Source organism: Micromys minutus (genome assembly GCF_963924665.1).
Source record: "Micromys minutus genome assembly, chromosome: 27".
NCBI classification, from domain to species: Eukaryota; Metazoa; Chordata; class Mammalia; order Rodentia; family Muridae; genus Micromys; species Micromys minutus.
The window spans coordinates 39519215-39546228 of record NC_137962.1 but is presented as its reverse complement, the minus strand read 5'-3'; the positions used below and the strand labels follow the sequence as shown (position 1 = coordinate 39546228).

The 27014-nt window shown below is 53.8% G+C and overlaps 1 protein-coding gene across 3 annotated transcripts in view; it reads right to left on the bottom strand.

The window, feature by feature from the left end:
- CARD10 (caspase recruitment domain family member 10) overlaps nt 1-25804 on the bottom strand; it is a gene marked incomplete at its 5' end in the record, with an annotated part of 28461 nt that extends 2657 nt beyond the window's left edge. Inside the window, 19 exons of one of the 3 annotated variants that reach the window (XM_080939033.1) lie at nt 13-128; nt 246-404; nt 1393-1486; nt 3267-3336; nt 3501-3744; nt 4142-4253; nt 4462-4630; nt 10280-10403; nt 10771-10799; nt 11669-11784; nt 12634-12759; nt 13737-13928; nt 15826-15951; nt 16651-16806; nt 18136-18327; nt 22324-22649; nt 24501-24638; nt 25200-25451; nt 25675-25804. In XM_080939033.1, coding sequence (XP_080795159.1) covers nt 13-128; nt 246-404; nt 1393-1486; nt 3267-3336; nt 3501-3744; nt 4142-4253; nt 4462-4630; nt 10280-10403; nt 10771-10799; nt 11669-11784; nt 12634-12759; nt 13737-13928; nt 15826-15951; nt 16651-16806; nt 18136-18327; nt 22324-22649; nt 24501-24638; nt 25200-25451; nt 25675-25804 — 2871 coding nt within the window. Of the gene's footprint in view, nt 1-12; nt 129-245; nt 405-1392; nt 1487-3266; nt 3337-3500; nt 3745-4141; nt 4254-4461; nt 4631-10279; nt 10404-10770; nt 10800-11668; nt 11785-12633; nt 12760-13736; nt 13929-15825; nt 15952-16650; nt 16807-18135; nt 18328-22323; nt 22650-24500; nt 24639-25199; nt 25651-25674 lie in introns of those variants that run through there. The other 2 variants (XM_080939034.1, XM_080939035.1) reach the window with 2 other exon arrangements.
- Between the last annotated feature and the right edge of the window lie 1210 nt (nt 25805-27014).

The window sequence follows — 27014 nt, the reverse complement described above, 5'->3', positions numbered from 1 at the left end:
ACTGTCACTTACCTTCCCAACAGACTCCTGGATGGCACGGATCCTGCTGCCCAGCCCAGCAGTGGCGGGCCAGGCTTTGGGGGCTCCGGGAGCTGAGGATGTACACTGTTCCTCTCCAGAGAGGCTTTCTGTGGAGAACAAGGCCATGTGTGACCCAGGGCCACAGGCTTGGCTGCCCAGTGTCACCCAGATGCACACCCCTCCACCCCATACCAATATACCACCCACCCGAGTGGCAGGCTCACCTGCGGGGCACACTTGGAAATCCAGCCTGGAGCTGGGCAGATCCAGCAGGTTGCGGATGAGGCGAGGTGCCAGGCACTCGGGCAGGAGCACCACAGGCCTCAGGGCAGACACCAAGAGCGGCCGCACCAGGCTATAGGGTTTTAGGCTTCGCTCTAGCTCTGCAGAGACAAGTATGGAAGAGGTGAGAAGCTCCACAGGGTCCTTAAATCAACATCTTCTGCCACCTGTTTCCCCTTCCTGAGTCCTGTTGTGCTCCTACACACACACACACACACACACACACACACACACACACACACACACACACGCACGCACACACTCAGAAAAGATCTCTCTGCAGAAGGCATCTTTCTGATCCTGTCTCAGGTCTGCCCCCTACAGGCCACTCTGCACTCAGCACCTCGGGAGAGGTCTCCAACCATCAAAGGACTCCCTGCTTTCAAGGTTCCAATGACGGCCCAACATCCCAGGGCAAAAGGTCACATCCTGCTAGTGGTAACAAAGGCACTGCATGTTAGCCTGGGCAGGAATTCAGCAGCTCATCTGCTCTTGCTTTAGTTACCTGCAATGCCGGGGCTTTTGCCTGCAGCTCACAGCCACAGTCAGCCCAGGTAACTTCCACTAGCCACCCCAAGCTCCAGTCACATCGTCCTAGGTCCCTAACACATGCTACTGGGCACCTGGCTCTAACTACACTCACTGCCTCATCTGCTAGACAGGAAGCCCCTGAGCAAGGGGTTGCTAAGTGTCTTGGACTTGAGAGAGGCTCTCCACAACCATGGTACCCACTTCCCTCCAAAGTCACTGTACTTTGTGACTTTGTGCTCTCATGACCGTGCATGAGCCTTTCCTCCGGTCAGGAGTAAGCTCCTCCCCCTCTCACCCAAAATCTTCCCTCTGCACCCCTGGTGCCCCTCGGAGTGCCATTTCCTCATCTGGCTCCTCCCCAGCCCCTCGCTCTCCTCCGTGTGGTGGGTGGTGCTGGTTGTCAACCCTACTCAGAGTCACACACATATGCACACCATCTACCAATGGGCGTCTTCAATCCACCCCACCACCAGGGAGCCTTGTAGCTCCGGACTGTTCCCACCCAGAGGCACACTGGGCACCTGAACAGAGGGAATGTTCCGGTCCCCTCAGACTCACCTGAGCAGGGGTCTGCAGGCAGCTGTTCCGCTGAGTCTCCTGCAGTGCCCCCAGCAGGCTTGGGCCTCACCAGCCCCAGGGCGCGCTTCTTCAGCTAAGTGGACAGGAAAGGAAGATTGTCACAATCCATCCCAGCAATGAGGTTAAGCTGAGGGGGCACCTTGCCACTGTCATCCGGACTCAACAGGTCCGCACATAGCAGCCCTATCCCCATCTATGGGGCGGTGGGCTGTGAAAGGCATCCTGGCTCCCGGTTAAGCTGAGGCTTGAAACCCCAGTAACTCTGAAAGGGACGGTAGGCGTTTTGCCTGTTCCTGGGCTCCAGGCCAGTCATGTAGCTACAGCCTGCCCCCAGTGCCCCCTATAGAGAGGTTTGTGGCTATCAATCATGTAGGAACAGCACCCTGAGCCCTCCCACATGTAGATTAGGTATCTCCAAGCTCTCAGACCAAGCCAATAGAAAGTATCTACTGTCAGACCCTGACCCACCCCAAAACTGTATATAAGAATCCTATCGGGGGCTGGAGATATATGGCTCAGTGGTTCAGAGCACTGACTGCTCTTCCAGAGGTCCTGAGTTCAATTCCCAGCAACCACATGGTGGCTCACAACCATCTGTAATGAGATCTGATGCTTTCTTCTGGTGTGTCTGAAGACAGCTACAGTATACTTAAAATAAACAAACAGATAAGCAAATAAATAAGAATCCTATTGGTCTGGAGAGATGGCTCAGTGGTTAAAAGCACTGACTGCTCTTCTAGAGGTCCTGAGTTCAAATCCCAGCAACCACATGTGGCTCACAACTATCTGTAATAAAATCCAGCGCCCTCTTCTGGTGTGTCTGAAGACAGCAACAGTGTACTCAAACACATAAAATAAGTCTTTTTTAAAAAAGAGAAGAAGAAACCTATCTAGGAAGAATAAAGGTGGACGAGAACCACTCTATCATCTGAGAGCTTTTACATAAGAGCTGTAACACTGCAGCCTGGGGAAGAGATCTGCTCTCCTGAAATCACCGCCAGAAGCTTCCCTGCACTTCTCACTGGCTAGTCAGCCTCCCCCAGGCTCAGCCTGGCCCAATGTCTTGGAGCAACTGAAGCAGCATCTGCAGAGATGGAGGTGGGCAGGGAGACAACTCCTCCTCCCTGCTCAAGTTCTCTTCCCTTCGCCTTAACCCTCACCCCTGGCCAGGTCAGAGATCTCCAAGGAAAGCCTCCAGTACAAAGTCCCACACCCGTCCCCTCCTATTCTGTTGCCCATCCCCCCTTATCGTTCTGTTCACCACCACCCCACTCCTTATCCCTCATCCCCACCCTCAGCCCAGTCCAGCACAGTCTCTCCTCCAATGAACTAGCCCAAGACCTTGGGTAGGAAAACCATTGACACTCACACTATTTAGCCCGAGCATGACAACCATGCAGCAAGCACAGGAGTGGGCATTGGGCCCCAGACATGCATGGTTTCACAGAAGCTGCTCGCAGTCCTGCTGCACGCTCTTCTCAATCCCCCTGAACACACACTCCCTGGCCACTCTCCAGCAATGGGGTCTCCCAGGGACCCTCACTATCAAGGGCCCTCACTTTACCATGGGCACAGTGGTGACCCACCCCAGGGACTGAAAAAGAGAAAAATGACAATTCTCTGGTGCCCACTGTGTGCTAGACATAGACCAGACTAGAGCACAGGCCCCTTCCATACATTTCATTTCTCAATCATCCTGCGTGTGAGAACTAACATTCTGTTTCCTAGGCACCTAGGAGATCAACTATGGTCAAGAAGGCCTCCCCTCTTCTCTCTCCTCGAGGATGACAGAATACTCAGCCTGCCCCTCCCTCCATTGCCAATGCCTGTCCCTACCCATCATCCCTCCTTACATTGCTTCGAGGACTTCGATGTCTGCTGGAGACTGAGTATTTTTCCTGGACTTCTAGAAGCTGCTGAGCTCTGCAGGAGGAAGGTTGGGTCACACATTTGAAGAGAAAAGCAAGCCCCGACGTCTTCTCCTCCAACTCATCCTGTCCCAGAAGGCAGTGAGGGACTCCTTGGGACAGAGGGCTACATCCCCATACCAGGTTCCACAGGCCCCCAGTCCAGGCTTCCGGCATCACCTCTGATAATTGGGCACAGTGCCCCGGTCCAGGTCCCGTAAGGTGAGGGTGTCCACTCGAGTACAGAACCACTCCTGCCTCCGCTTGTAGGCTGGGTCCACCAACCGCAGGATCTCTTGGGCTTTCACACAAAGGGCATGGGGATCTGCCCGCTCAGGCAGGGAGAAGTTGGCTCGAATGTAGAAGGGCTCCGCACCCGGGCCCTTTGCCCAGGCATCCAGGGCCTCATGGAAGGACTGACAGGCTGGGTTTGGCAGAGTAGGGAAGACACAGGAAGCTAGTGAGTCCAGGGATCAGCTTCAAGGGACCTTGGGGGCTGATATGACCCTCTCTATAGGCCTGGGCATAGGGAGAGAACAGTTAAGTGATTGGCTTGAACCTCTGAGTCAACCCTAACAGTCAGACCCAGGACTCAAAGGCCTCTGGACTCCTAATGTAATACTCCTTTAACAGCTAGTGCTTACTAAATGCAAACAGAGAATGCATGTGCACACCAAAAGAAGGCCACAGCCCTGCAGGGCACTGAGACACTGGCTTCTGCATGTACTTCTGGGCCCTTCTGTTCCTACCCACATCCTGGACTGAAGGAGCTGGCTGAGTCTCATGAGTTCAACAGGCTCTCCCATAGGCCCGGGGCTTACCCTTTGAGTCCAGCAGGAAGGGGAGGGTGGAGCCCTGGTTCCAGGGTAAGGTCCTCTGCTGGGCCTCAGCTTCCAGGCCTGGCCCCTCCAGGCCACTGCCTTCCGCCCGGGGCTGAGCCGAAACAAACAGTGAATGATTTTAGAGATGCAGCTGTCGGGATGCTGTCATTATGCCCCCCCCCCCAGTTAGTCACTGTAGGCTAAGGGCAGAGCAACTTCTACTCCATCCAGTGCCCAGAACCCCCCATGCTGCTCCACCAACCAACACCCACCCTTGTTGAAGCAGAACTCCTGCCCCTGATCAGAAAGAGGAATCTCACCTCTTTCTGTTCTGTCCTGGCTGACCCAGGCCCAGACAGCACCCTTCGCACTACCGCCCCAGACCATCTGTCCCCAAGAACGGATAGTCCAGGCAGGCTATCTGGACTCTTATCCTGAAGATCCAGGCCCCCAGAGGGACTCCAGCCGGACACTCGGATGGCCAGAGACCTGAGAAAATAGAAATAAGAATCCAATCAGTACTGTAACAGAACTGCCCGAAAGCAACCGTGATTCCTGCTGTCTGAAGAGGCCATGAATCTCACCCAGGGCCAGTGCCCCTGAAGCACCCTCCCCCTAAAGCATCCTCCCTAGCATCCCTCCCCCTCTCCCCAGCACCCTTCCCCCTCTCCCTAGTCTGGTCAGTCTGCAGCTGCTTCAAAACTCAGGCTAGACACAGCCTCTCCCTCCCAGATGCACACCACTAACCTGCCCTACCCAGCTGCCCCCGCTGCCAGGTTTTGCATTTTCTCTTCAGTTCTGCCCATCTCAAAGCCCTTGAAGCCCAGACAACTGTGAAATGCAGCCTGTATCCCATCACCAAACCCAATGTCTAACACACTGAGGACCAAGAAGTACAGCTTACTCACAATCCCAGGAGGGAGGATCCGTTACACCCTAATCTAGAAGCTGCTGCAGGAAGGGGAGCAGAGGGTAGGAAGAGGCTCCGGGGGGAAGATACTGCTGGGTCCCACCTCAGTATGTGTGCTGGCTGGTTTTGTGTCAATTTGACACAAGCTAGAGTTACTACAGAGAAAGGAGCCTCATTGATAAAATGCCTCCATGAGATCTAGCTGTAAGGCATTTTCTCAATTAGTGATCAAGGGGGGAGGGTCCAGCCCATTGTGGGTGGTGCCATTCCCTGGGCTGGTAGACCTGGGTTCTATAAGAAAGCAGGCTGAGCAAGCCATGGGAAGCAAGTCAGTAAGTGACATCCCTCCATGGCCTCTGCATCAGCTCCTGCTTCCTGACCTGCTTGAGTTCCAGTCCTGACTTCCTCTGGTGATGAACAGCGATGTGAAAGTGTAAGTTGAATAAACCCTTTCCTCCCCAACTTACTTCTTGGTGCAGGCATAGAAACTCTGACTAAGACAGTATGGAACCGGAGTATCTTGTGACAGAGGGTGAGGAGTCAGGCTCTGGGGTGATGGGAGGCTTGCAGCACAGAGTATAGGATTTGCAGAAGGTCCAATACCAAGAGCAGCAGCAGAGGCAGTAAGAAATTCCAGGTGCTACGTGTGTCCCCAGCACCACAGTCACCTCCTGGATTACCAACTTAAAATCCTGAGCCAACAGCCCCCAGAAAGCCAGCTGGAACCTGTGTCTGAGTCACAGGAAGGTATCTGTCCACCCTATTCCCTGACACAAAGGGGGCCACTGGCTGTGGCCACTGAAGCCAAAGATATGCCAGGATTCCATGACAGCAGAGTCCTGCCCATCCTTGGATGAGAACTGGGAGGGCCCGATGGCCAGTCTCAGACAAACTGACCCCAAAGTCTCTTCCATGAGCCTGAGGCTAGGCCAGTTAGAGGAGCGCCTCTTCTCCCAGCAGAGCCTCCCCACCTCGAGGTGCTCACACTGCCCCCTGCGGCTGACACCTGTCCCCTCAGTCAAATTGGAGAGCCAGGCTCCTGGGGCCTGTCCTGGATCGTGGAGAAAATGTGGAAAGACCGAGGCAGAATGGGGAACTCTTGAAACCTGTGCCACCATCAGTTCGAGAAAAATATCCTAGAGGCCCCCACTCAGTGTATCGACCCAACCCATGGGACACAAGCCACCCTGGACAGCACTCGGTGAAGCCCAACACAGAATCCTAAACTACTTAAGACAGGTTTTTCGGGCCACATTTTAGAATTCAGTTGCACAGAGCGTCGATTGTGTAGGTGACAACACAGTGTTGAAATGTCAAAGGTCTGGGCACACCCGCGCTAACCCATGACCTGGATTCACAAGAGTGAACAGACTGCTTGTCCATAAAGTGAAGATGACAGTGACATCCCTCTGACGCTGTGGGCGTGAGGGTCAGAAGGACAAGGTAAGGATTTGTGAAGCCACTGTGGGCTGTGAAATTCCCCAGACCCCGACTAACTCTGTTCTTGACAGAACAGGATACAAAAGGCAACCAGGCCTCCTCTCAAATGACTGGACCACACTCATCCCTTAGACAGTGTCTTGGATACCCCAGGCTGGCTCTCTATATCGCTGAGGGTGACTTTGAACTTCCGATGCGTCTACATCCCAAGTACAATGCATTATATGTATGCATTACCCTGTGTGTTTCACACAGCGCCAGGCTCTGTGCATGTCAGGCAAGTCATCTGAGCCGCATCCCCAAGCCTGGGCTACTGTCTCATGAACCTTTCATTTCTTCCAAGTTTTCCTTTCCTGGGTGCAAGGTCAGGAAAGCGCCACAGAGGGAAACAGCACCGTGGCCTGACGGATGTGCACGTCCCACCCCTCAACCCCGACTCACCCCAACCCGTCTATCCACGATTAGAAATGTTCTCTCAGCATTATGGCCCCATGGGAGATGCTCAAGAAACTCTGGTCACGCTGGTGAGATGGCTCATTAGGTCAGGGTGCCTGCTGTCAAACCTGATGACCTGAGCCCCATCTCTGACCCACAGGATAGAAAATGAGAATCAACTCCCACAAGTTGTCTTCTGACCTCTACACTTCTCTGTGGCATGCACGGTACACACACACACACACACACATATTAAATAAACAAAATATATATTTTTAAGAAAAGATTTGACTATTTCCTGTTGTCAGGTGGGACTGAGGACAATCCTGTTGGTCCCATCTCCCTAGCTGTCACAAACCGACCACTGCCATCATGCCGAGATCACAGAACTGCTGATCTCAGATTCCTCCCACACCCCTGCCCACCCTGAAACCTAAAGATTAACTTCTGGCACCTCTCCTCTGAAACACCATGGACAACCACCCTTCCCAGGGTCCCCAAGGACTCTGTAAACTTCCCTGATCCCTAAGCCTCACAAGCAGGCAGCCCAATCTGAGTACTTGTCAGCATCTGGGAACAGCACGCAGAAAGCCCCTTGTTTGGGACCTCGGTGGATTCAGAGGGGAGAAAGACATGCTAGCTGATCCTGACCATGTCTGAGACTAAGGCCCTGGAGCCTGGGAGAGACAGGGGCTACCCAATTCCTAGAAGGACTCCCAGCCCGACCCCCGTGTTGTCAGAGAGCCTGTCATTCCTGCTGACGGTGAGTAGTAATGGGCCCTGTGGCGTGTGAGTGCCCCTGTCCCATAACACTGAGGGAAGATCTTCAGGCTGTGCATGTGACAGATTCCAGATTCGCATCAGTCAGGGACCTGGATGCGGAGGCCAAAGCCTGCCACACAGACTAGAAATATTAATGCTTCTGGCTACGATGCTGCCATGTTAGAGATGTGGGAAACTGAGGTACAAGAACTTATCACTTCCCAAGGATGGTACAAATGGTGGGTAGTGGATCTGGACAAAGATTGTTAGAACTCTCTGTGTATGGTCAGAAGGTTCTAGAAATCTCTAGGACCATGTGAGGGTTCTGCGGATAGACAGCAGACCAACTTTCTCTAACACTCTTCCAGTATCCAGACCCTCACATCATTCTTAGGCTCCCCTACCATGTCCTCCACACACCCATCTGCCCAGTGGGCTCTAGCTCCACTCCACCCACCCCAGTGCCTGACTGCCCACTGACTCTGTCTGCCTTGTTCCCTAACAGAGTGGAGAGGCTGGAGGGGTGACTGAGTTAGCAACTAAGAGGCTCAGGAGCTATGTGTATGTCCCCCAACATGTACACAGCACACCGAAGGCAGGTGTGTTCAAACTACACCAGCCTCCAGTGGCTTTGGGCAATTCCTGAATGGGTTCTGGGATGAAAAGATGCTCTTGCCGTGTAAACATCAGGACCAGGGTTTGGATGCCTAGGACCCACATGAAAGCCACACACTGTGTCTGTTACACCAGGGCTGGGGAAACAGAGACAGAAAGATCCCAAGAGTTTACTGACCGGCAGGTCTAGCCAAACAGTGATGCATCCTGCATCCCGGGATACAGAGACTTAATGTGGACAGCCATGAAAGGAAGTCACTGATCTCAACTCTGTCCTCCACACCTGCACACAAATGCACACACACCTGTGCGGGCAGACATTCCACATTCTACTACACAGTCCATGTTTCCTTGCACACGCACCCATACAGGCTCTGCACAGTCATTGTGTAGCTAGAGTACCCAAGATTAAGCCAGGTACTGTTTAATTCAGGACTCCTGGGGATGGGGAGAGAAGGACCTAAGAGACTTGGATTGTAATAGATCTATAGCATACATGGAAATTAAGTGGCCTGCCCAAGTCCCAGGGGAGCAATAAACAGCAAGATTTTGTACCCAAGGCATTGGATACAGAGCCAGATCTTCCCCCACCTTGTTATAGCCATATCCTGGGACCCAAGTGTCCTGCAGTTAAGTGAGGGTCTGTCCCCCTTTCTCTTTCAGCCACCTAAGCCCACAACCTGGTCTGTAGTCTTCCTCCAACTCCCTCTTCACCAGAACAGCTTGAGCAGGAGAGGTGACCCAGCCCAAGCCCAGGAGGATTGGGCCAGATCCTCGCTCCCAGTACAGCATCCTGGCGCCCCCTGGAAGACAGCCAGGACTCTGCTGCAATCCGGGCTGGAGGAAGGGCCACAGCAGGCAGGAAGGGAGGCACCTCCACCCCTTCCCCCATAAGCATGTCCTGCACAGGCCTGAGACAATGTCACACTGGGCCCACTGCCTACACTGGGATTGCAACAGGAGCCGGGGGTGGGGATGGGGGTGGGGGGTGGGGTGCTGGGGGCCTGGCCAAGCTGTCTCTAGGAGGCAGAAGGCCTCTGGTCCCGCTCTATCCTGAGCCTGACATCCCTACCCCGAACCCCACCTCACACTGACTGGCATTCAGTGCTTCCTAAGGCTTTCCAAAAATGCAAGTATGGTCCAGTCCCTGACTTTCAGCCATGTGGTCTCAAGCAAATTCATGAACATCCCTGAGCTTCTGTAGTTTATGAGAGGAGGACAATCAAAACAACACTTGGTCCCAGGACTGAAGCAGCTGCCTTGGCACTGAATGGTAGTGGAACATTCCCAAGCATCTAATTCACGCAAGCCAAAATCCACGTCTATGCCTTAGTCACAGGGTCCATCGGGACTCATCTGGCCTGAACTCTCTCTTCCATCTTCCTTTCTTCCCTTCTCACTGACTCCAGACCCTTCCCTGACTAACCGGTCCTATCTTTCCAAAGCAGCTCAGAGTTCAAAGGTCTTGTGGCCTGGGGAGAAAGGGGTGGGTCCTTCCTCATGGACCAAGTGGGTCATTTCCAGGGCATCCTGCCCTAATGTCTTTGACTTCTGTTTTGGGTTTGTGGTCACCACACCTACAGGGGCTCCTGGGGTGACCTGGGCCATTATAAATGGTTGTAAATGACTCAGCGGCTGAGTCTTACCCACAGAGCTCAGAGCAGAGGTGAGTAGCTAGAAAGAAGTTGGAATGAGGGAGTCATGAGCAACAAATTCTGTACCTGCCAGAACTGGATGCTTTGTTCACATGAACCAGAAACTTCCAGACACCCACATTCTAAAGAGATCATTGTTGACTTTAACCAGTGAGGAAACTGAGGCCTGGGACCAGAGAGCAGCCGGGGCTCATACAGCACAAACTATTCATGGATGCCTCGAGCAGAGGTGTGGCCTGCTGCCTCCCAGCTGAGACCTGGACCCTCTCTCTGAAGCTATGACACCCAAACCCTACTCTACCACCCTGGAGAACTGCATACCTGTTGAGGAAGTCCAGGCCACAGCCCCGGGCCAGAAGGCCTTCCGGTTTTCCCAAAGGCCACACACTGTCAGATGAAGATGATGAAGAGAGGCCAGGGGACCAGGGCTTAAGGGTCACACTCCCTAGGGAGGAAGAGGGAAGTCAGGAGTTTAGACACAGAGACAGCTGAAGGCAACAAAGGGGGGCCTAGCAGGCTAATGGCCCCAGGAGCACAGAGCTGGGACAGGGTCTCAGGGTGAGGCTCCAGTTTCCTAGAGGAGGAAGAAGTAGGCAGGAAGTGAAGGGCCCCATGTGGCACACCCAGGAGCAGGTGTAAAAGCTGGACCCTATTTCTCAAAAGCCTCCCACACAACCTCCATGAGTGGTCAGGGGCACAGACAGGCTGTAGCAGAGGGAACACAGGCCAGAAGAACAAGCACACACAGGATCTAGGCCAGTGGTGAGGAATTCCACCCGAAAGTGGGCCTCCCCCAGGGACCTGGGAATTACCTGTGATATCCGACATGCTGCTAAATGACCTGAACAGAGAGGAGACAGGGATGGCAAATGAGACACGTGACATTTCTGCCCCACCTTGTATCTCAGGGCCCCAGCAAACACTTGACCAGGACCCGGGCCCAGGACACCCAGGCTACCCCGGTCCCCTAAAAGCACAAGGCAAGGAGTTCACTGCTTTTATCCACAGCTGGTTCATCCCTGGATGCTACATCCCTTACTCTGCCCCCTGCCATTGCCCTCCCCTGCTACCTTTGCCCCCTGCCTTTGCCCTCCCCTGCTATCTTTGGTCCCTGGCTCCTACTTGAACTTCCTGGGCTAGACCAGCCTCCTCACAGCCATCCCTGTGAAAGTAGAACACTTCACACAAACCTATGGGCACCACAGCCTCCCCAGCCCAACCTCCCATCAGGAGGCCACTTAGAGGGGAAAACGGTGATGGGAAGGACTAGGAGACAGGAAATCCCACATCCTGCTCTGGCCATTGCGGATGTGGCTGGGTTGTCTGACCTGCTTGCTGCTGCTGCTGCTGCTGCTAACTGAAGCTGAGGCCTGGCCTTCTTGCTTTGGGTAATCTGCCCATGGAGTCCTCTATATCCCCAACCTGAGCCAACCCAGTTTCTAAGGTTAAGAACCTGAGATGTCAGGCTGCCTACAGTGGATTTTCCACCGGAGTGCTGGGCTGCCCCTGAGCCCACTCTGACAGCTGGCCATATCCTGACCCAACCTGGTTCCTCTTTCAACTTCACTGTTTCTAGGACTCTAGACAGATTCGGGGCAGTTCAGTAAGGGGACCGCTAGCCCTGCCTGACTCTGGCAGCTGAACTCAGCGGATGTGTGCATCAGGACCTAGCAACCCTGCCCTCATGGTGAGCTCCCTCCAGCGTGTTACCTCTTCGGGGGCTCTGGGTCCTCCTCACGCTGCCGGCGGAGTATGGAGCCAGCACTGGGTGGAAAGGGCAGTATAGAGAGCCGGTTGATCTCCTTCTCGCTGTCTGTGGCTTCCTCCTGCAAAACCCCAGCATAAGGCCTGATCATCTCCACCTCACTCATTCCCAACCCTTAGCTCCCAGACAAGCCCTCAGGCCCAGGACGAAGGAGACCACAGTGTATGAGGGCTCCCCATACCTGTGGGCTCCCCATACCTGAGGGCTCCCCATACCTGTGGGCTCTGGGAAAGGCTTAGCCAGAAAAAAAAAAAAAGCTGAGAGAGCAGGAGATCCTGAGCTGGGTCTCCAGCTGCCCCCTCCCACACACACACACACACAAAAAACAGGCATGGTGGCACACACTTGTAATCCCAGGGTTCCTAGCCAGCCAGCATGACCTAATCAGAGAACTTTAAGTCCCAGGGAGAGAGTGTCTCCAAAAATGACAAAGGGCCAAAGAGACTGCTCAATGGTTAAGAGCTTGTGTCGCTCTCAGAAGATAAAGCCCCATTCCCGGCACCTACATTAAACACCCACAACCACCTCTAATTCTAGCTCCAAGGGGACCAGACATCTCTGGATTCTGAGGCTATCCGTACTCGTGTGCACACAGATATGCACGCACGTATAATTAAAAATAATCAAATAACTTAAAGAAAAAATTAGGTGGGTGGGCTCTTGAAAAGCAATACCCAAGGTTGACCTCTGGTCTCCACATGCACATACAAATATGCTTGCTCACATAGGGACATGCAAGAAACACCTGCACATACAAACACATGTGAAAATAAAAAGGTTCTCTGTCTCCCCGGGGCCTTGTCTGTGCTTGTCTGTGACATGCAACGGTTGGTAAACCGTACGCACTGTGCGTGTTGGCAACCTAGGAAAGTCCCAGGCTTCCCTGTGTTTGGAGTGGGTGATATCTTACCGAGGTGTGGGGCTCAGATACCCCAGCTTCTCCTGTAGCTTCCAAGCCTCCCAGTGGCGATGGGAACTCGCTGAGGCTCCAGGTGCTGCTGAGGTTGGAGCACAGGGAGTGGGAAGAGGCACAAGCCTGCCAGAGGATGAGGCAAGGGAGGAGGTGAGCAGGGCCGAACCGGACTGCCAGTCCGTACTGCACACGCACCACGTGCCAGGCACAGGGAAGATACAGACACAGGATGCCAGAGCCCATGCCGCAAAAGGGGGCGGACTACAGAGGAGCAAAATCATCCCAAATGTGAGGACGGCAGAAGAAATGTTACACTGAGCAGGGAGCCCAGCAGAGGACCCTGTGCGCACCAAGCAAAGTGGGATTTGGGCTGCAGACTCAGGGTATGGGGGTGCAAAGCAGGTCTAGTTAGGAAGGACGATCTGGACAAATGCACATGCAAAGGTCCTAAGGCAGGACCACGACAGAGTCTTGGATTCAAGATACTAAGACCCACAGGACCAAGCTAAGTGGGTGGGAGAAGCCCAACCTATTGGGCCTAGGGGCCAGAACTGGTCTGTCTTTGCCTCAGAGCAAAAGCCACCAAGGTTCTGACACTAAGAGGTCACATACTTTTGCCTCCTCCTTTTGCTCCTCCAGGCTCATGAGCTCATCACAAATGACCAGAAACAGAACAGAGCTCCCGGCAGAGTCCGAGGACCACTGTCTGATTTCCCAAAGGACCAGGCCCTGTGCCAGCACCACCTGACTGAGTGACCTCCAGCAGACCTCTGGCCCCACACTCTGAAAGGACTGGAGCAGCTATTCTCTTGTGGAACTTTAAGACCCACGCTTGACTAGCCTAGCTGCCTTTGAGAGTCCTTGCCAAGTGTTTACAGTCAGCTCAAACGATCCTCTGTGCCCAGAGCAGTCGCAAAAAGCCAGCAGTCAGTCCACAACCTCTCAGCTACAACCCATTGTCAACATCAACCACGGTCCGACCTAGCTGAGGTCTCGGGAGCCTAGAGCTCACAGCAGAGGCCCAGCCTTAGGCCGGCATATATTTTCCCCAAGTCCACAGCAACCCAGTCCTTGGGTGTTATATCTTAGGCCCTACTCACCTTGAGACAGGAACCCCCCTGTGTCCGCTGTAGCTGTGCCTCCAGCATGGCCTTGGCCCCCTCCAGGCTGGTGACCGTGGTGAGCAGCTCATCGCGCTCCGCCTCTAGTCCCCGCACCTGCTTGCGGTACTGGTCCTTCTCAATGAGGCTCTGAGAATACAGCAACTGGATCCGGTCCCGGCTCTCGATTGCCTGGAGAGAACAGGGTAGCCAACCTCTGAGGGAATGGTGCTGCCTCAGTGGGCTGGACTGAACAAGAGCCAGTGCTGTTGCCAGTGGGACACTTTCTGGGGGCCCTGGGTCGGCTCTTATCATCTCTACAGAGAGACTAGGACAGCAGTTCTCAACCTGTGTGTCCCTATCTCCAAAAATATTTACACGATGATTCATAACAGTAGCAAAAGTTGGAGTTATGGAGTACCAGTGAAAATAACTGTATGGTTTGGGGGGGTTCACTACAACAGGAGGAAAGGGTTACAGCATTAAGAAGGTTGGCAACCACTGGACTAAGAAGATGGATCACTGGTCTTACTGGAGGAAGAAAAAATACCGCCAGAGCTACAGGTGGCTCTAGCTGGGAAGGTCAGAGTCCAGGAATATCACAGTCCTAAACTTAAGATGCGTTTCCCAGGGCTGGAGAGATGGCTCGACAGTTAAGAGCACTGACTGCTCTTCCAGAGGTCCTGAGTTCAAATCTCAGCAACCATATGATGGCTCACAACCATCTGTAATGGGATTCAATGCCCTCTTCTAGTGTGTGTCTGGAGATAGCTAAAGTATATAAAAATAAATAAATATTAAAAAACATTTTTTTAAAGGATGCTTTTTCCAGCCGGGTGGTAGTGGAGTATGCCTTTAAATCTCAGCACTTGGGAGGCAGAAACAGGCAGATCTCCGAATTCAAGGCCAGCCTGGTATACAGAGCAAGTTCCAGGACAGCTAGGGCTGAACAGGGAAACCTGGTCTCAAAAAAACAACAACAAAAAGATACTTTCAAGAGATCTACTGTGAACCTAACTTTAATCACAGCACTTGGCTCCCTACAGGTGCCAGGAGTTCAACTCAGCCCAGGGGATGCTCTTTGCATGAAGAAATCCCTGAGAGCCAGGCCCAGGCCCAGACTTGCCTGCACTGCTTCTGAAGAAGCTGGGATAAAAGGCCTGGAGGGCTTGGAAGAGCCTGGTGGCTCCAAAGCACCAGAGACACAACACAAGGGATGACACCCCAAACCTACATTCTAAAGGCTTCCTACCACATGTGTTAGTAGGACAACAACCTCCTGCCCTGCCTACAGGGGTGAGCTCCCACACAGTGGTCATGGGCATAAAGGAACTGGTCAGGAACCCTCAGCTACCCTGTAGCCTTCACAGGAGGCAAGCCTGTGGTGCCAGGGATGTAAAGCCAAAACCTTTGGGAATTCCTCTATCAGCAAATATTTGCAGGTTCCTCCTATCAGCAAATATATGCAGAGAGCTGAGATACAGGAGGATCTGGGAGGGCAGGAGAGCTCAGGGCGGATCTCTTAAGTGCTCAATGGGAAAAGGCAGAGAGCTCTTGGCTGCAATCCCAGGACCCCTGTGTGATGTACCAAGGGTCTGGGCCCTGCTCCAGTCCTGCCCGCCTGTGTGATCATCACCAAGGCTGACCCTCTCTGGGCTCCGCACAATGAGAGACTAGAGCAGAGTCTCTGGGAGACTGTGAGGCTCATATGACTGGTGGGCATCTTTTGAGGCCCGTAGTTTACAATCCAGCACACTCACAGGCTTGCCCGGGTATATGTGAAGATGCTTACCGGTCTCCCTGACCTGCCAGCTTCGTCTCAGTTCACCAATTCACCAGTGCACGGTTAAAGTCTCTTCCTGCAATGCCAATCCTGTACCTTCTTCCTCCTCCCCTTCCTCCTCCTCCCCGTTCCCCCTGTTCCTCCTCCTCCCCCTCCTCCCTCCTCCTTCCTCTGCTCCTCTTCCTTTGCCTCTTCCCTGCTCCTCTTCCTCCCCAATTCTCCTCCTCCTCCCCTGCTCCTCCTCTTCCTCCCTAAATCAGAGCCAGAGATGGGATGAGGGATGCCACTTAGCAGGCTGCCGCTCACCTGGTCCCGCTCTTTCTCAATCTCCTCCAGCTGGGCCAGCACAGTGGCCATGCGGTGCTTATAGAGGTCACAGTCCTTTAGCAGAGTTCGGTGCTTGAGCCGCAGATCCTCCATCTCCTGCAGGTACTGTGGGCAGGGCAGGTGAGTGAGGCTCAGAACCCCCAAAACCCAGGAACGAGTGCCCACCTCTCCGGCAGGATATCCTCAACCATTGTCTTTGTCTCGCTGAGCCTCAGCTGCATAAGTTGTAAAGCAGGCTCGATAGTACCAACAGCATCCTCCACACCAACTCTGGTCTCCCATGGAGACTTCATCCCCAAACCCCGCTGCTCTTCTCAGCTCCTTGCAGGCACAACAGCCCACGGCTCTGTGAACTGCTTTAGGGTCCCAGGTGTGCACCCCGTACACCTGCTTGCTATACACACCCCCTCCAAGAATTGGCGTTGAAGATGTGTTATTTGTGTGTATGCGTGTGTGTTTGGTGGTGGGATATAAACCCATAAGTGCAGATGTCAACAGAAGACAGACCAGAGCAGCTAACACTCACCAGCCTCTGGGAGCAACCTGACACGGGTGCTCAGAACGGAACCTGGGTTCAAACCCAGGGCCTCTTTCTTGCTAGACAAGCACTCAACCACTGAGCTAAATCCGCAAACCCTGTGGGTTTGTGTTTTAAGATTTTTTTTTTCCTTTAGGGACTCTTAGAGGTGTTTACTGTTGAATCTGCAATGCCTAAACAACCCACCATGCCTGGCAGTATCCCCCTCCTAGACCAGGGCATCTAGTGGAAGTTGCTGGATCGGAACAGGGGTGAGTGGTCCCTACCTTGTCCCGCAGTTCCTCTGCCCACTGCAGCTCGCCCTGCACAGCATGGAGCTTCTGACACAGCTCCTGCCTGCTGTCCTGTGCCTCTCTCCAGTCATGCTCCAGGATGTCTAACAGGATGCGTTCAGAACCCGCAGCTCCTGGCCGGCTCATCTCCTGCAGGGTAAAGTGGGAGGCTACCTCAACCCCTGGGGCTCCCACCCCACCTTAGGCGTATGGAGAAAGGGAGACACACATCCCTCAACTCTCCAAATCAGCCAAGTGTCTACTATTCCAGGCTTTGGCACTTGGACCTCAGTTTCCCTATGTGGAAAGTGGTTTGGCCCCTCCAGCTCCACTGCCCTCTAGAAGATGTGTGCGGCCCAGAGAGAGTGGATGAGGGTGTGCTCTGAGCTCAGCCAGGACCCTGGTCATAAACAAAACCCTAGCCCACTCTCGTCCTCCGGCCCCTCACCAGAGTACTATTATTCCCCAAGGCCTATCCCTATCCCCCTGACTAAAAGATTCCAAGGGGCTGATCCTGAATCCAAGGCCTAGGGACTGGCTTAATCAAGCACCTCCAAACCACAACATAAATAATGTTGGGCTGGAGAGATGGCTCAGTGGTTAGGAGAACTGACTGCTCTTCCAGATGTCCTGAGTTCAATTCCCAGCATCCACATAGTGGCTCACAACCATCTGTGATGGGATCTGATGCCCTCTTCTGGTGTGTCTGAAGACAGCTACAGTGTACTCATATAAATAAAAATAAATACATCTTAAAAAGAAAAAACAATGTTACTCCCACTTTCTGTGTGGACCAATAGCAAGTCCACAGTACCACAGACCTGAGAGAGGTTACTAAACATGTCCTAGAGCCACCCAGGCTGTCCCAAGCACTTCAGGGTCAGAGACTCCTTTCTTAAATTCCAGAAGCCAGGAGTGGGTGGCGCAGGTCTACAAGGCCTGCACTCAGGAGCCTGAGATAGAAGAATTGGGAATTCAAGGCCAGCCTGGGCTACATACTGAGACTTGTCTCAAAAAAGCCTAACTCTACCAGGCAGGGTAGTTCACATCTGTAATTGCAACACCCAAGAGGCAGGAGGATTACCACAAGTTTGAAGCCAGTCTGGCGTACATAACCAGTTCTAGATCAGCTGAGACTAGAATGAGCCCAGGCCAAAGCAAAACACAATCATGCAGCAGGGAAAACTAGGGTTTCAGTATAAAGCAGGGCCCTGGGCTTGATCTCTAACCCTCCTTTTATAAGAAAGTGCTCATATACGCTCAGGGGTGCGGTTTTATGGGGTTCTGGGGGTTGGCTACAGACCCGGGACTGAACCCCCAAGGAGAGCAGCATGCTAAGGACTGTCTACCAAGAGCGTCAGGTGAGAAGAGGCCCCACCCTGCATGGGCCAGGTGAGTCCTTAGCCTCTGCTGCTGACGCTCTCAGGCTCTGGTGTCAGAAGGACAGTGAGCAGCCGAGGTCCAGCACCAGGGTCCTACCTGCTGAAGACCTTCCTGGAGCTCCTGCAGTGAAGCCGTCAGCCGCTGGTTCTCCGCCCGAAGCTCAGAGAGAAGATCCACGCCATCCGGCTCCTTCTCTTTCTCTTCAGCCCCAGGCGGTGGGCCCCTGGCCCTCCTCAGCAGGGCACACTCTTCCTCCAGCCGGCTGACTTTGAGCTTCAGCTGATCCACCTGAGGCCCAAGACGTGAGTCAGCCTGGATGGGGACCCGTTGGGAACCACTAAGATGTCCCCAGGTTCCTGAGTAGCCTAAGCAGGGTGTCGCCTAAGGCAGGGCAAATCCAGGATAGGGAGGAGGGAAGTGGGCAAAGCCAAGGCTGTTGTACCAGGACTGCCATGAAAAGATGCCCTGCATGAAACAGCTTGGCCAATGTCAATGTGAGAAAGGGGGAGACTACTTAAGTATAGAGAGTGGAACAGGGTCTGGACCCTGCCCTGCCTGGAGTGAGGGTGGCCTTGAGCAAGGCATGCTTTTATTGGATGTGCCTCTCTGGGTCTCCTCATCTAGACCAGGAGAAAGCAGTGATAAACCTGAGGGCCTCATCCAGCCCAGGAGCCAAGGATTGCCCCTCCAGCCCAGGCTCCAACACACACAGGGAAGTGGGGGTCCCTTCAGGAAACTCTTCACAAAGCAACTATGTCACACACCCATAATCTCAACACGCTGGAGGCTGAAGCAGGAGGGTTCAAGGCCAGCCTGGGCTAATATTAAACTCCAAATCAGCCTGAGTTACACGGTGAGATCCTGTCTTTAAACAAAGGAAAGAGGAAAGAAAATCCTTATGGAGAGGTTTTCTCCAAAAGACTGGCTTGCTGGTTCATGCCAACATCCTCGTATTCAGGTTTAGGCTTAGGTATTCACCGCTGTACTCTGACACCTTGAACAAGTCAGTCCCTCAACTCCGCCCAGCCTCAGCTTTTTTTTTTTTTTTTTTTTAAGATTTATTTATTCATAGTATGTATATGAGTGCGCAGTCTCTGTCTTCAGGCATACCAGAAGAGGGCATCAAATCCCATTACATATGGTTGGAGCCACCATGTGACTGCTGGGAATTGAACTCAGGACCTCTGGAAGAGCAACCAGTGCTCTTAACCGCTGAGCCATCTCTCCAGCCCCACCCCAGCCTCAGCTTTTATCAGCACACGCTCCTCTCCCTCTCCACCTCCTCGAATTGTTAAGAACTAAGGAAGACAAAGACAGGGCAAAGCAGGCTGCAGGGTCACTAGCAATGAGACACAGCCGTTGTGGGGCTTTAAAGGGATCCCAGAGCCCTGGCCTGTCACCAGCTCAGTGTGGGAAGCAAGAGCCTGGCTTGGGAGCTGGGTGGGGGTGGCCAGCTGATGATAGCATCTTGGCCCAAGAACCGACACGAATGGTCAGTTCGCTGGAGTACAGTGTTCTTGGCCAGGGATGTTTGCCAAACGCATGTGGGATCTGGGGAGGTTGGGCTAAGGAAAGAAGAGCAACAGGTGCAGGCCATCAGCGAGGTCACTGTGGGGGAAAGAGCACAACGACCTCTGGGGACATCAGCAAGAGAACCAACACCTGGTGTCCTACCGGTGTCCCGGTCTGGGGAATGACAGCCAGTGCTCCAGGTCCCAGAGGCCCTGACAGCGCAAGCATACACACCCTCGTCTGAAGCTGGGTCAGTCCATCTTCCAATTAACAGTCCACTCCTCCTCCTCCACAAAGACTCAGTGAGTCTTGACCCCCGCATTCCTTTCCCCTCACAAAACACTGCTTTGTGATCCAGCAGAGAAAGACAGCTGGTTTCAAAGGCCAGCTTGGCCACACCCTTCACAGCAAACCACAACTGCACACCCAGGATCCTGCCTGACCCTCGGGCCAGCCAGCTTCCCCAGTGAGCTCAGGAGACAAGTCTCCAGGAAACCCGGATGCCTTTAATCCCAGTGTACAAACTCCTGAGCTCGAAATTACACCGTTAGCTCCTTAAACTTATGTTGCTCAGAAATAACAGCTCATTAACTTTGCACCCTATAAACCGCCGTATTAAATCAGACACCTGTCCATGGTGGGAGGAGACCAGGCCCCATGGCTGTGCTGAGCACTCCCCCCACCTGCAAAGCCTCTTTAAACTTTAAGACAGGAAAAGCTCCAAGACATGCAGGTGGTGTGGGGGTTTCTTTATTCCACTGATCTCACTCACTACCCTCTAAATGCAAGGGCAGCCACCGAAACGGCTGATCCCAACCATGAGCACCGCAGGTGACAAAGGGCCCTTCCCCTTTGTCAGACTCTTCTCCAGACTCCAGCCATTCCCGCAGTAGCTCCCACCCCCAACGACGGGACACGCGCAGAACATCTCCCAGTCACACATGCACAGACCCAAGTGACAAAGAGGATGCCAGCCCAGCCTGCCACGGCCCCTGGCAGCCCCACCAGGGCACTGACTGTCACACTGCCCTCTCTGAGTAACGGCCCCTTCGGGAGAAACCTGACAAAGCTCCATGTCAGGTTCCAAAAGAGTGGATTAGCTGAAGGAAGGAGGAAGATCCCACCGACCCTCAGCCAGGCGGGCAGCAAAGCTTCTTCAATCTCAGGGTACTAGGAAAGAGCTATAGATAACCGTACTGTGCCTCAGTTTCCCCCTCCAGCAATGAGAACCACAAATGCACCCAACCCCAGTAGGGAAGTAAAAAGTGTGTGGGGAGCAAACACCTAACGCTCAGGGGTACTTCCAATGTTAAGCATCCTCGGGGTGACCTGTTACTTTAAGGATCAGGAAACTGAGGCACGAGGAGAGAAGCCTGGCCCTACGTGACACTGCTCATCAGCAACTGAGAGCAATCGGAGTCCCCACTTAGCACCAAATACGAAGCAGATGTTCAGAGGGCAGCTGTCCAATCAGCTTTCGACTGCAAACACATCAGCTACACGTCAAGTAGGGACAGCAGCCTCAGCAATCTGGGCTTCCCTCCCCGAAACACTGAGCCAGCCAGCTTGTATAAACCCAGACAATGGTGGCCCAGAGTCCCACTACCCCCAGTGCCTGTCATTACCACCAACACTGAAGCCAGTCTGGTCAGGAAGGGGCTCCAAACACCAAGGTCAGAAGCCACTGTGAACCCACTGGCACAAGGAACCTCTGAGCCAGATAGCTTCTCAGAGCTTCGGACAACACATGGAGGTCTTCAGACATGGCAGAAACTCCGTTTGGAGTCCCAAGAACAATGGAGGACAGTGAGGGACAGACCCCATCCCTCAGCCTTGGAGGGGGGACTCAAGCCTTGAAAGGCAACCTGGGGATCCTCTGGAAAGGAACCAGCAGGAGTTCACTAGCCGAGACAGGCAGAATGGCATCCCTCGGGAGGCCTGCTTGGGTACCAGGCATGTGCAGTTCATATGTAGGCTCTGAGACCTTGAACAAGCCCCTTGACCGGTGTGAGCCCCTGCATCTGCACAGGGAATGGAACCTGAGCACCGTGCCTGTGCTGGTGAGGACAAGATGAGGCCCCCCGTGGAGCCTGCACTGGGGAACTGCAATGGCCGACAGAATGGCTGACAGATGCAGGCGTGGACCTCAGCCTCTGCCAAGCGCTCTACATCTGACATTCCAAGCCTGGATCTCACTGACCCATTCCAGCCCCAAGGTAAGGCTCTAGGCACTACTGACATTCAGCAAGTCATAAATCTGTTGTAGGGGCTATCCTGGGCACAGCAGGACACGTGGCAGCATCTGTTTACTAATGCTAATACCAACATCCTAGGGATGACCACCCAAACTGCTCCCAGAGCTTAGGGGTACACCTCAATTAGTTACAGCGCTTGCTTATTAGGCACAAAGCCCTGGGGTTCCTACAGAACATAAACAAGACACCTGAAGCCCAGAATTTGAGAGGAAGAGGCAGGAGGGTCAGAAGTTCAAGGCTATCCTCAGCTACATGTTCAGTTTATGGCCAACTTGGGATACCCTGTCTCAAAAAGATAGCAAGAAAACAAAACTCTTCCCAGAATGGCCAGGTGCTCTGTGGGGTGTGTCCCTGAGTAGAGAGAACCAGTCGTAAGGCAATGAAAGGTGAACGCACGGCAGCCAGGGATTGATTATCAGTCAAGACCCAAGACCCGGGATGGTGAATAGGAAACACGTACTGGTGACCATGTTGCCACCTCCCCCCTTCTCCATCCCACCACCTCTCCGGGGCCTACCGCAAGCTGCAGGTCTCGGCTGCGCAGCACAGCCGAGTTCTTCTCCTCGCTGAGCTGAGCCAGGCGCATGGCGATCATGTAGTTTTCATCCTTGAGACGAAGCAGCTCTAGGCTGCCTGCCTCCCAGTCCTCCCGCAGGCGCTGGCAGCGCTCCTGTGCCGCCTGCTGCTCCCGGAGCCGCTGCTCTAGCCCTGCGCGCTCCTCCTCCAGTGCCCGGCCCCGGGCCTGCAGCTGCTGCTCTCGATGTAGCTGGCTCTTTCGAGCTTCCCGAAGCCTCCGGACCTCAGTCATCAAGAACTGAGTCAGACCCTCGGGCCCCTCCTCATCTGCCAGGTAAGGGGTGGGGGGTAGAATATTCAGAAGGGTCAAAGAGAACCCAGAGACACGCTGGACTGCACAGAAAAACTAAAAACCGTAATAGGGCAGGAGGAAAATTCTAGAAGATATCGTTGCTATTGTTGGACAGGGAATGTCTTTGCAAACAAGACATAAAATCCAGGAGTTGGGAGAGAAAAAAAAAGTGGACAAGTCTGTATTAAAATAAAGTTTAAAAAGTTAAAAAAAAAAAAAAATGCTGGCCAGGCAGCAGTGTTACATGCCTTCAAACCCAGCACTCCTGAGGCAGAGGCAAGTGGATCTTTAAATCTGCAGCCAACCTTCTTTACAGAGTGAGTTCCAGGACAGCCAAGGCTACACAGAGAAACCCTGTCTCAAAATCCGATAGGAAAACAAAACTCTGAAAAGTTCTGTAGTAAAAGAGGTAACAAAGTTAAAAGACAAGACAAAAAAAAAAAAAAAAAAAACAGGTAGGAAAAAACTATAATGGGGTTCAAGGCCATAATACATAAAGAGTTCCTACAAAACAAGAAAAGCAAACTAAGTAAAAACATGAGAGATAAACTAAACAGGTTTCATCCACCAGCAAGAACAGTAATACCAGTAACTAATGTTTGTTAGCTTCATTCTTTATACTAGACACTGTATCAACTTATTTAAACTTCATGATACCAAAAGCAAATACTGAGGCTCTACCCATCTTGTTTACCTGCTGGTGACTGAATAGTAAACTATGAACCACATCACACAAAGCTGGCTGGGCAGTGGTGGCACACACCTTTAACCCCATCACTGGGGAGGCAGGGGCAGGCAGATCTCTGAGTTTGAAGCCAGCCTGGCCTATGGAGGGAGTTCTAGGATGGCCAGGACTACACAGAGAAACCTTGTCTCTAAAACACAAAAAGACACAGAAGATGTAAACCTCAAACATGATTTTTACAGAACTATCTGGCAAAAATGTTTCAAGATGGTGCTCTTATTCATATAAAGGACTCATAAAGCAAAGGGGGGCCCTCACACTCTGCTGGGGCAGGGAGCTAGGGTCATGGCACTTAAATTTTACTCATTCAAAACAAAATGTACACATTCCCTGAGAAACTCCACAAACTCCCAGCTCAGAGTAGAACCACCAGAGATGGCCAGGGGAGGAGGGAACGTCACAAAACCTGAACCGATCTGGTTGTCCACCCTCAAGGGACTCCACCATTGAGTTATGTGACGGGTTCACTAAAACAGAGAAAGTATGCTGTCTCTTCAAAAAGTGGAATCAGATCCTGAGTAGCTGCTCCCACAAGGAGCCTTGTCAACGGTCTCAAAAAACAAGACGCACAAGGTGCATCCAAGCTGGGCTGGCCTCAAACTTGGTCCTGCCTCTGCCTCCTGGCTGGTATTACAAACAAACATCACCACCCTGGACTTAAATTCCTTATTACATTTGTGTGTTTGTTTGGGGGAGGGAAGCATCTATGTGGAGCAGAGGACAACTTTCAGGAATCAGTTCTTACTGTGTGGGTAGCGGGGTGTGAACTCAGGTGACCAGGCTTGCTGGCTATACTGTCTTTATCTACGGAGCCATCTCATCCACTCCTGAATGTTTATAGAAGAAACTAAACTCGATGTCCAGCCAAACCATTCGTAAAGATGCTTGAGGAGAGAAAGTCATGCTAAGCACATGGACTCTGAACTCACCCTACCCTTCACCTACTGTGTAAACTTCTGCAGTCTGTGCCTCGGTTTCTTCATCTGCCCAGTGGGTACAGTGGAAACAGGCCCCTAGTGTGATTAGGGTAAGAAACCTCTGCTCTGGCACTGAGACTGGGGCACCCACTGAGATTGCTCACCAAGTATCATGGAGCAGCGTTGGGCAGGTTCCTGGCCAGTGAGCAGCCTGAAGTGTTCTGGGTAGTAGAATTCCAGGGCTTCCAGGAAGGCCTCGAAGCCCCTCTTGCCCCGGCAGCGTAAAATGTCTATGAGACGCCCTGAGGGTAAAGGTTGTGACAGAGGTCAGGATGAGGGCTTCCCCCAGTGCCCCTGCTCTCCACCCCCATAATGCTCCAGGGCCTACGTTCCCCAGATTTTTGGGCTGTGACACACACAGAGACCTGTCCCAACACATCAGGGAGCAAAGCTCATTCTGCCCTGGGTAAGAACACCAGACCCTCCCCACAGCACCTGCTCTGAAGCAGGTCCGCAGCAAACCCGTGCCTGGGGGCATCGGATGCCTGCGTCTCACCCAGGCAAAATGCTCTCTCTCATCGACTTAAGTTCCCTGAGACTCCTATTTCCCTTGCCAGTCCTGGTACAAAGATACCCAGTGGGAGAAGAACCTTAGAGAATTGGACCCGGACTTGAGCTCTTGAGAAAAACTGATTCTTCAAGGAGTGCATTCCCACACAAATGGGACAGAGAGAACCCGAGAGGTCAAAGAGCACAGTAAAGATCCCACAGGGGTCGCCATCGGCACTGGCAATCACATCCAGCTGTCCGCTCTGGAGTGGGCCTGGGAAGTGAGAGGAAACCCCTGGCGGCGGCAGGCTCACCCGTACGGTTAGCGCGGCACGGGAAACGGTAGGTGCTGAGCACCTCCTCCTCGTCCTGCTCGTCCAGGACGCGGCACTGGCGCAGATACGGCGTGAGCTTGGCCGGGTTCAGGGTGCGCGTCAGCCGGTGCCGGACGCCTTCGATCCGCTCCCACAGCGCGTCCTCTTCGGCCTCCGACCCCGAACCAGCCCCGGCCTCCTCATCGGCCTCGCCCGCGTCCGCTCGGCCCTGCATGGCCGCGTCCTCGGGGCCTGCGGGCGACAGGCACTGTGGGCACGGAGCCGCAGTCACCGCACCTGGGCGTCGCCCGCGGGTCCCAGCGCTGTCTCGCTCCGGCTTCCCGGGACCCCAACGCCGCTCTGCCTGCACCCTCCCGGGTCCTCGCGCGGTCACACCCGCGTCCTCCCGAGCGTCCCGTCAGCGTCCTTTCAGGTCCTCACGCTGCTGTCCCGCCCGTGTCCTCCCCGCACTCACCACGGGCGCTGCAGCTGCCCTGGGCTCCCGGCTCGGTGCTCGGCCGACGGCTCCGGCGGTGCGACGGGGCGGTGCCCTCTGGGTCATTGGCTCCGCCCCCAGCCCCGCGGCCGCCCGGGCCACCCAACATCGCCCGCGCCCCGCCGCGCTCCGGCGGTCCTCCCGGCCGCTCTACGGGCCAGCCGCGCCTCCCCACCCCCCCACCCCCGCTTCCTGTTTCCCGCCGGCTCTCGGGGCCAGTCCTGGCGGGGTCCGCACGGCCCTCCCACACCTGCCCGGCCCCCGACGGGGCGGGGCCGCCACGCGCGCGCTCACACCCCGCGCGCCACCGCCGCCGCCGCTCACCTTGTCCCCCGACCCTGAGCGCCAACAGCTGGCTGAACCCTCCACACAAGCCCTGGAAGCCACAAGTGTCCCGCTGTGCTAGCCACACGCGACCTGCAGGTCACACCGACTTAGCGAGCTCTGGGCTCAGACCTCATACACAGACCCATTTCAACCTGCATGGTAAGTACATCCACTCTGCCCGAAGCCATATACCTGGGCATAATCCATGTCCACCTTTCAGGAAATATCTGTAAAGTGTGGGACAGGGCCTCAGAAGTTGGCAGAACTTCCATCTTCTGGGATAATGGTGTTGGGCACACAGACTACTCCCACAGACACCCTGTGCCCAAGTACTTGAAAGACCCGGGTCAGCTGTGAGGCTGTGTGGTTCAGTGTTGGAATCATTGCATCCTGTTCCCAGCTAGGCCTCTTATCTTCCAGTGACCTGGACAAGTGCCCCTCCACGGTCTCAGTGTTCCCGGACACACTGCCAAGAGCTCGCATCTTCCACCAAGCTCAGGACAGTCTGTGTGGGCAGCGGGGGGGGGGGGGGGGGGGGGGGATGGGAAGGGTCTTGGACACCTTTCCAAAGAAGGGAGTCAGTCCCTGCAGGCATCCAGACTGACAGCATCTCTCTTCCTGGGTAAAGTTGATGGAACAGGGTGCTTGCATTTTTGAATGGCTGTTCCTCCAGACCATGGTCCAAGAGATACTTGAGGGTTTTGTGGTTAAAACCAATTACGTTTGAAAAAGCAGCGTCAAAACTCCCCTAAGCCTTGGACACTAATGCTCACTCCCACAATAAGGCTCTGGACTCACGTGATAGCAGCTCTCTGGGCCCTGGAAAGTGCCCTCAGGGTGGAGAGATTGGGGTTCAGAGGACACCAAGGATCTGGAAAGATGTGTAGGTCCCCAAACCCACCCATACTTTCCGAATTAGATTCATCACTCACCCAAGGAAACAAGGTTGACCACAACCCCTGAACAGCCCCTGCAGTAAAGAAACTAGTTTA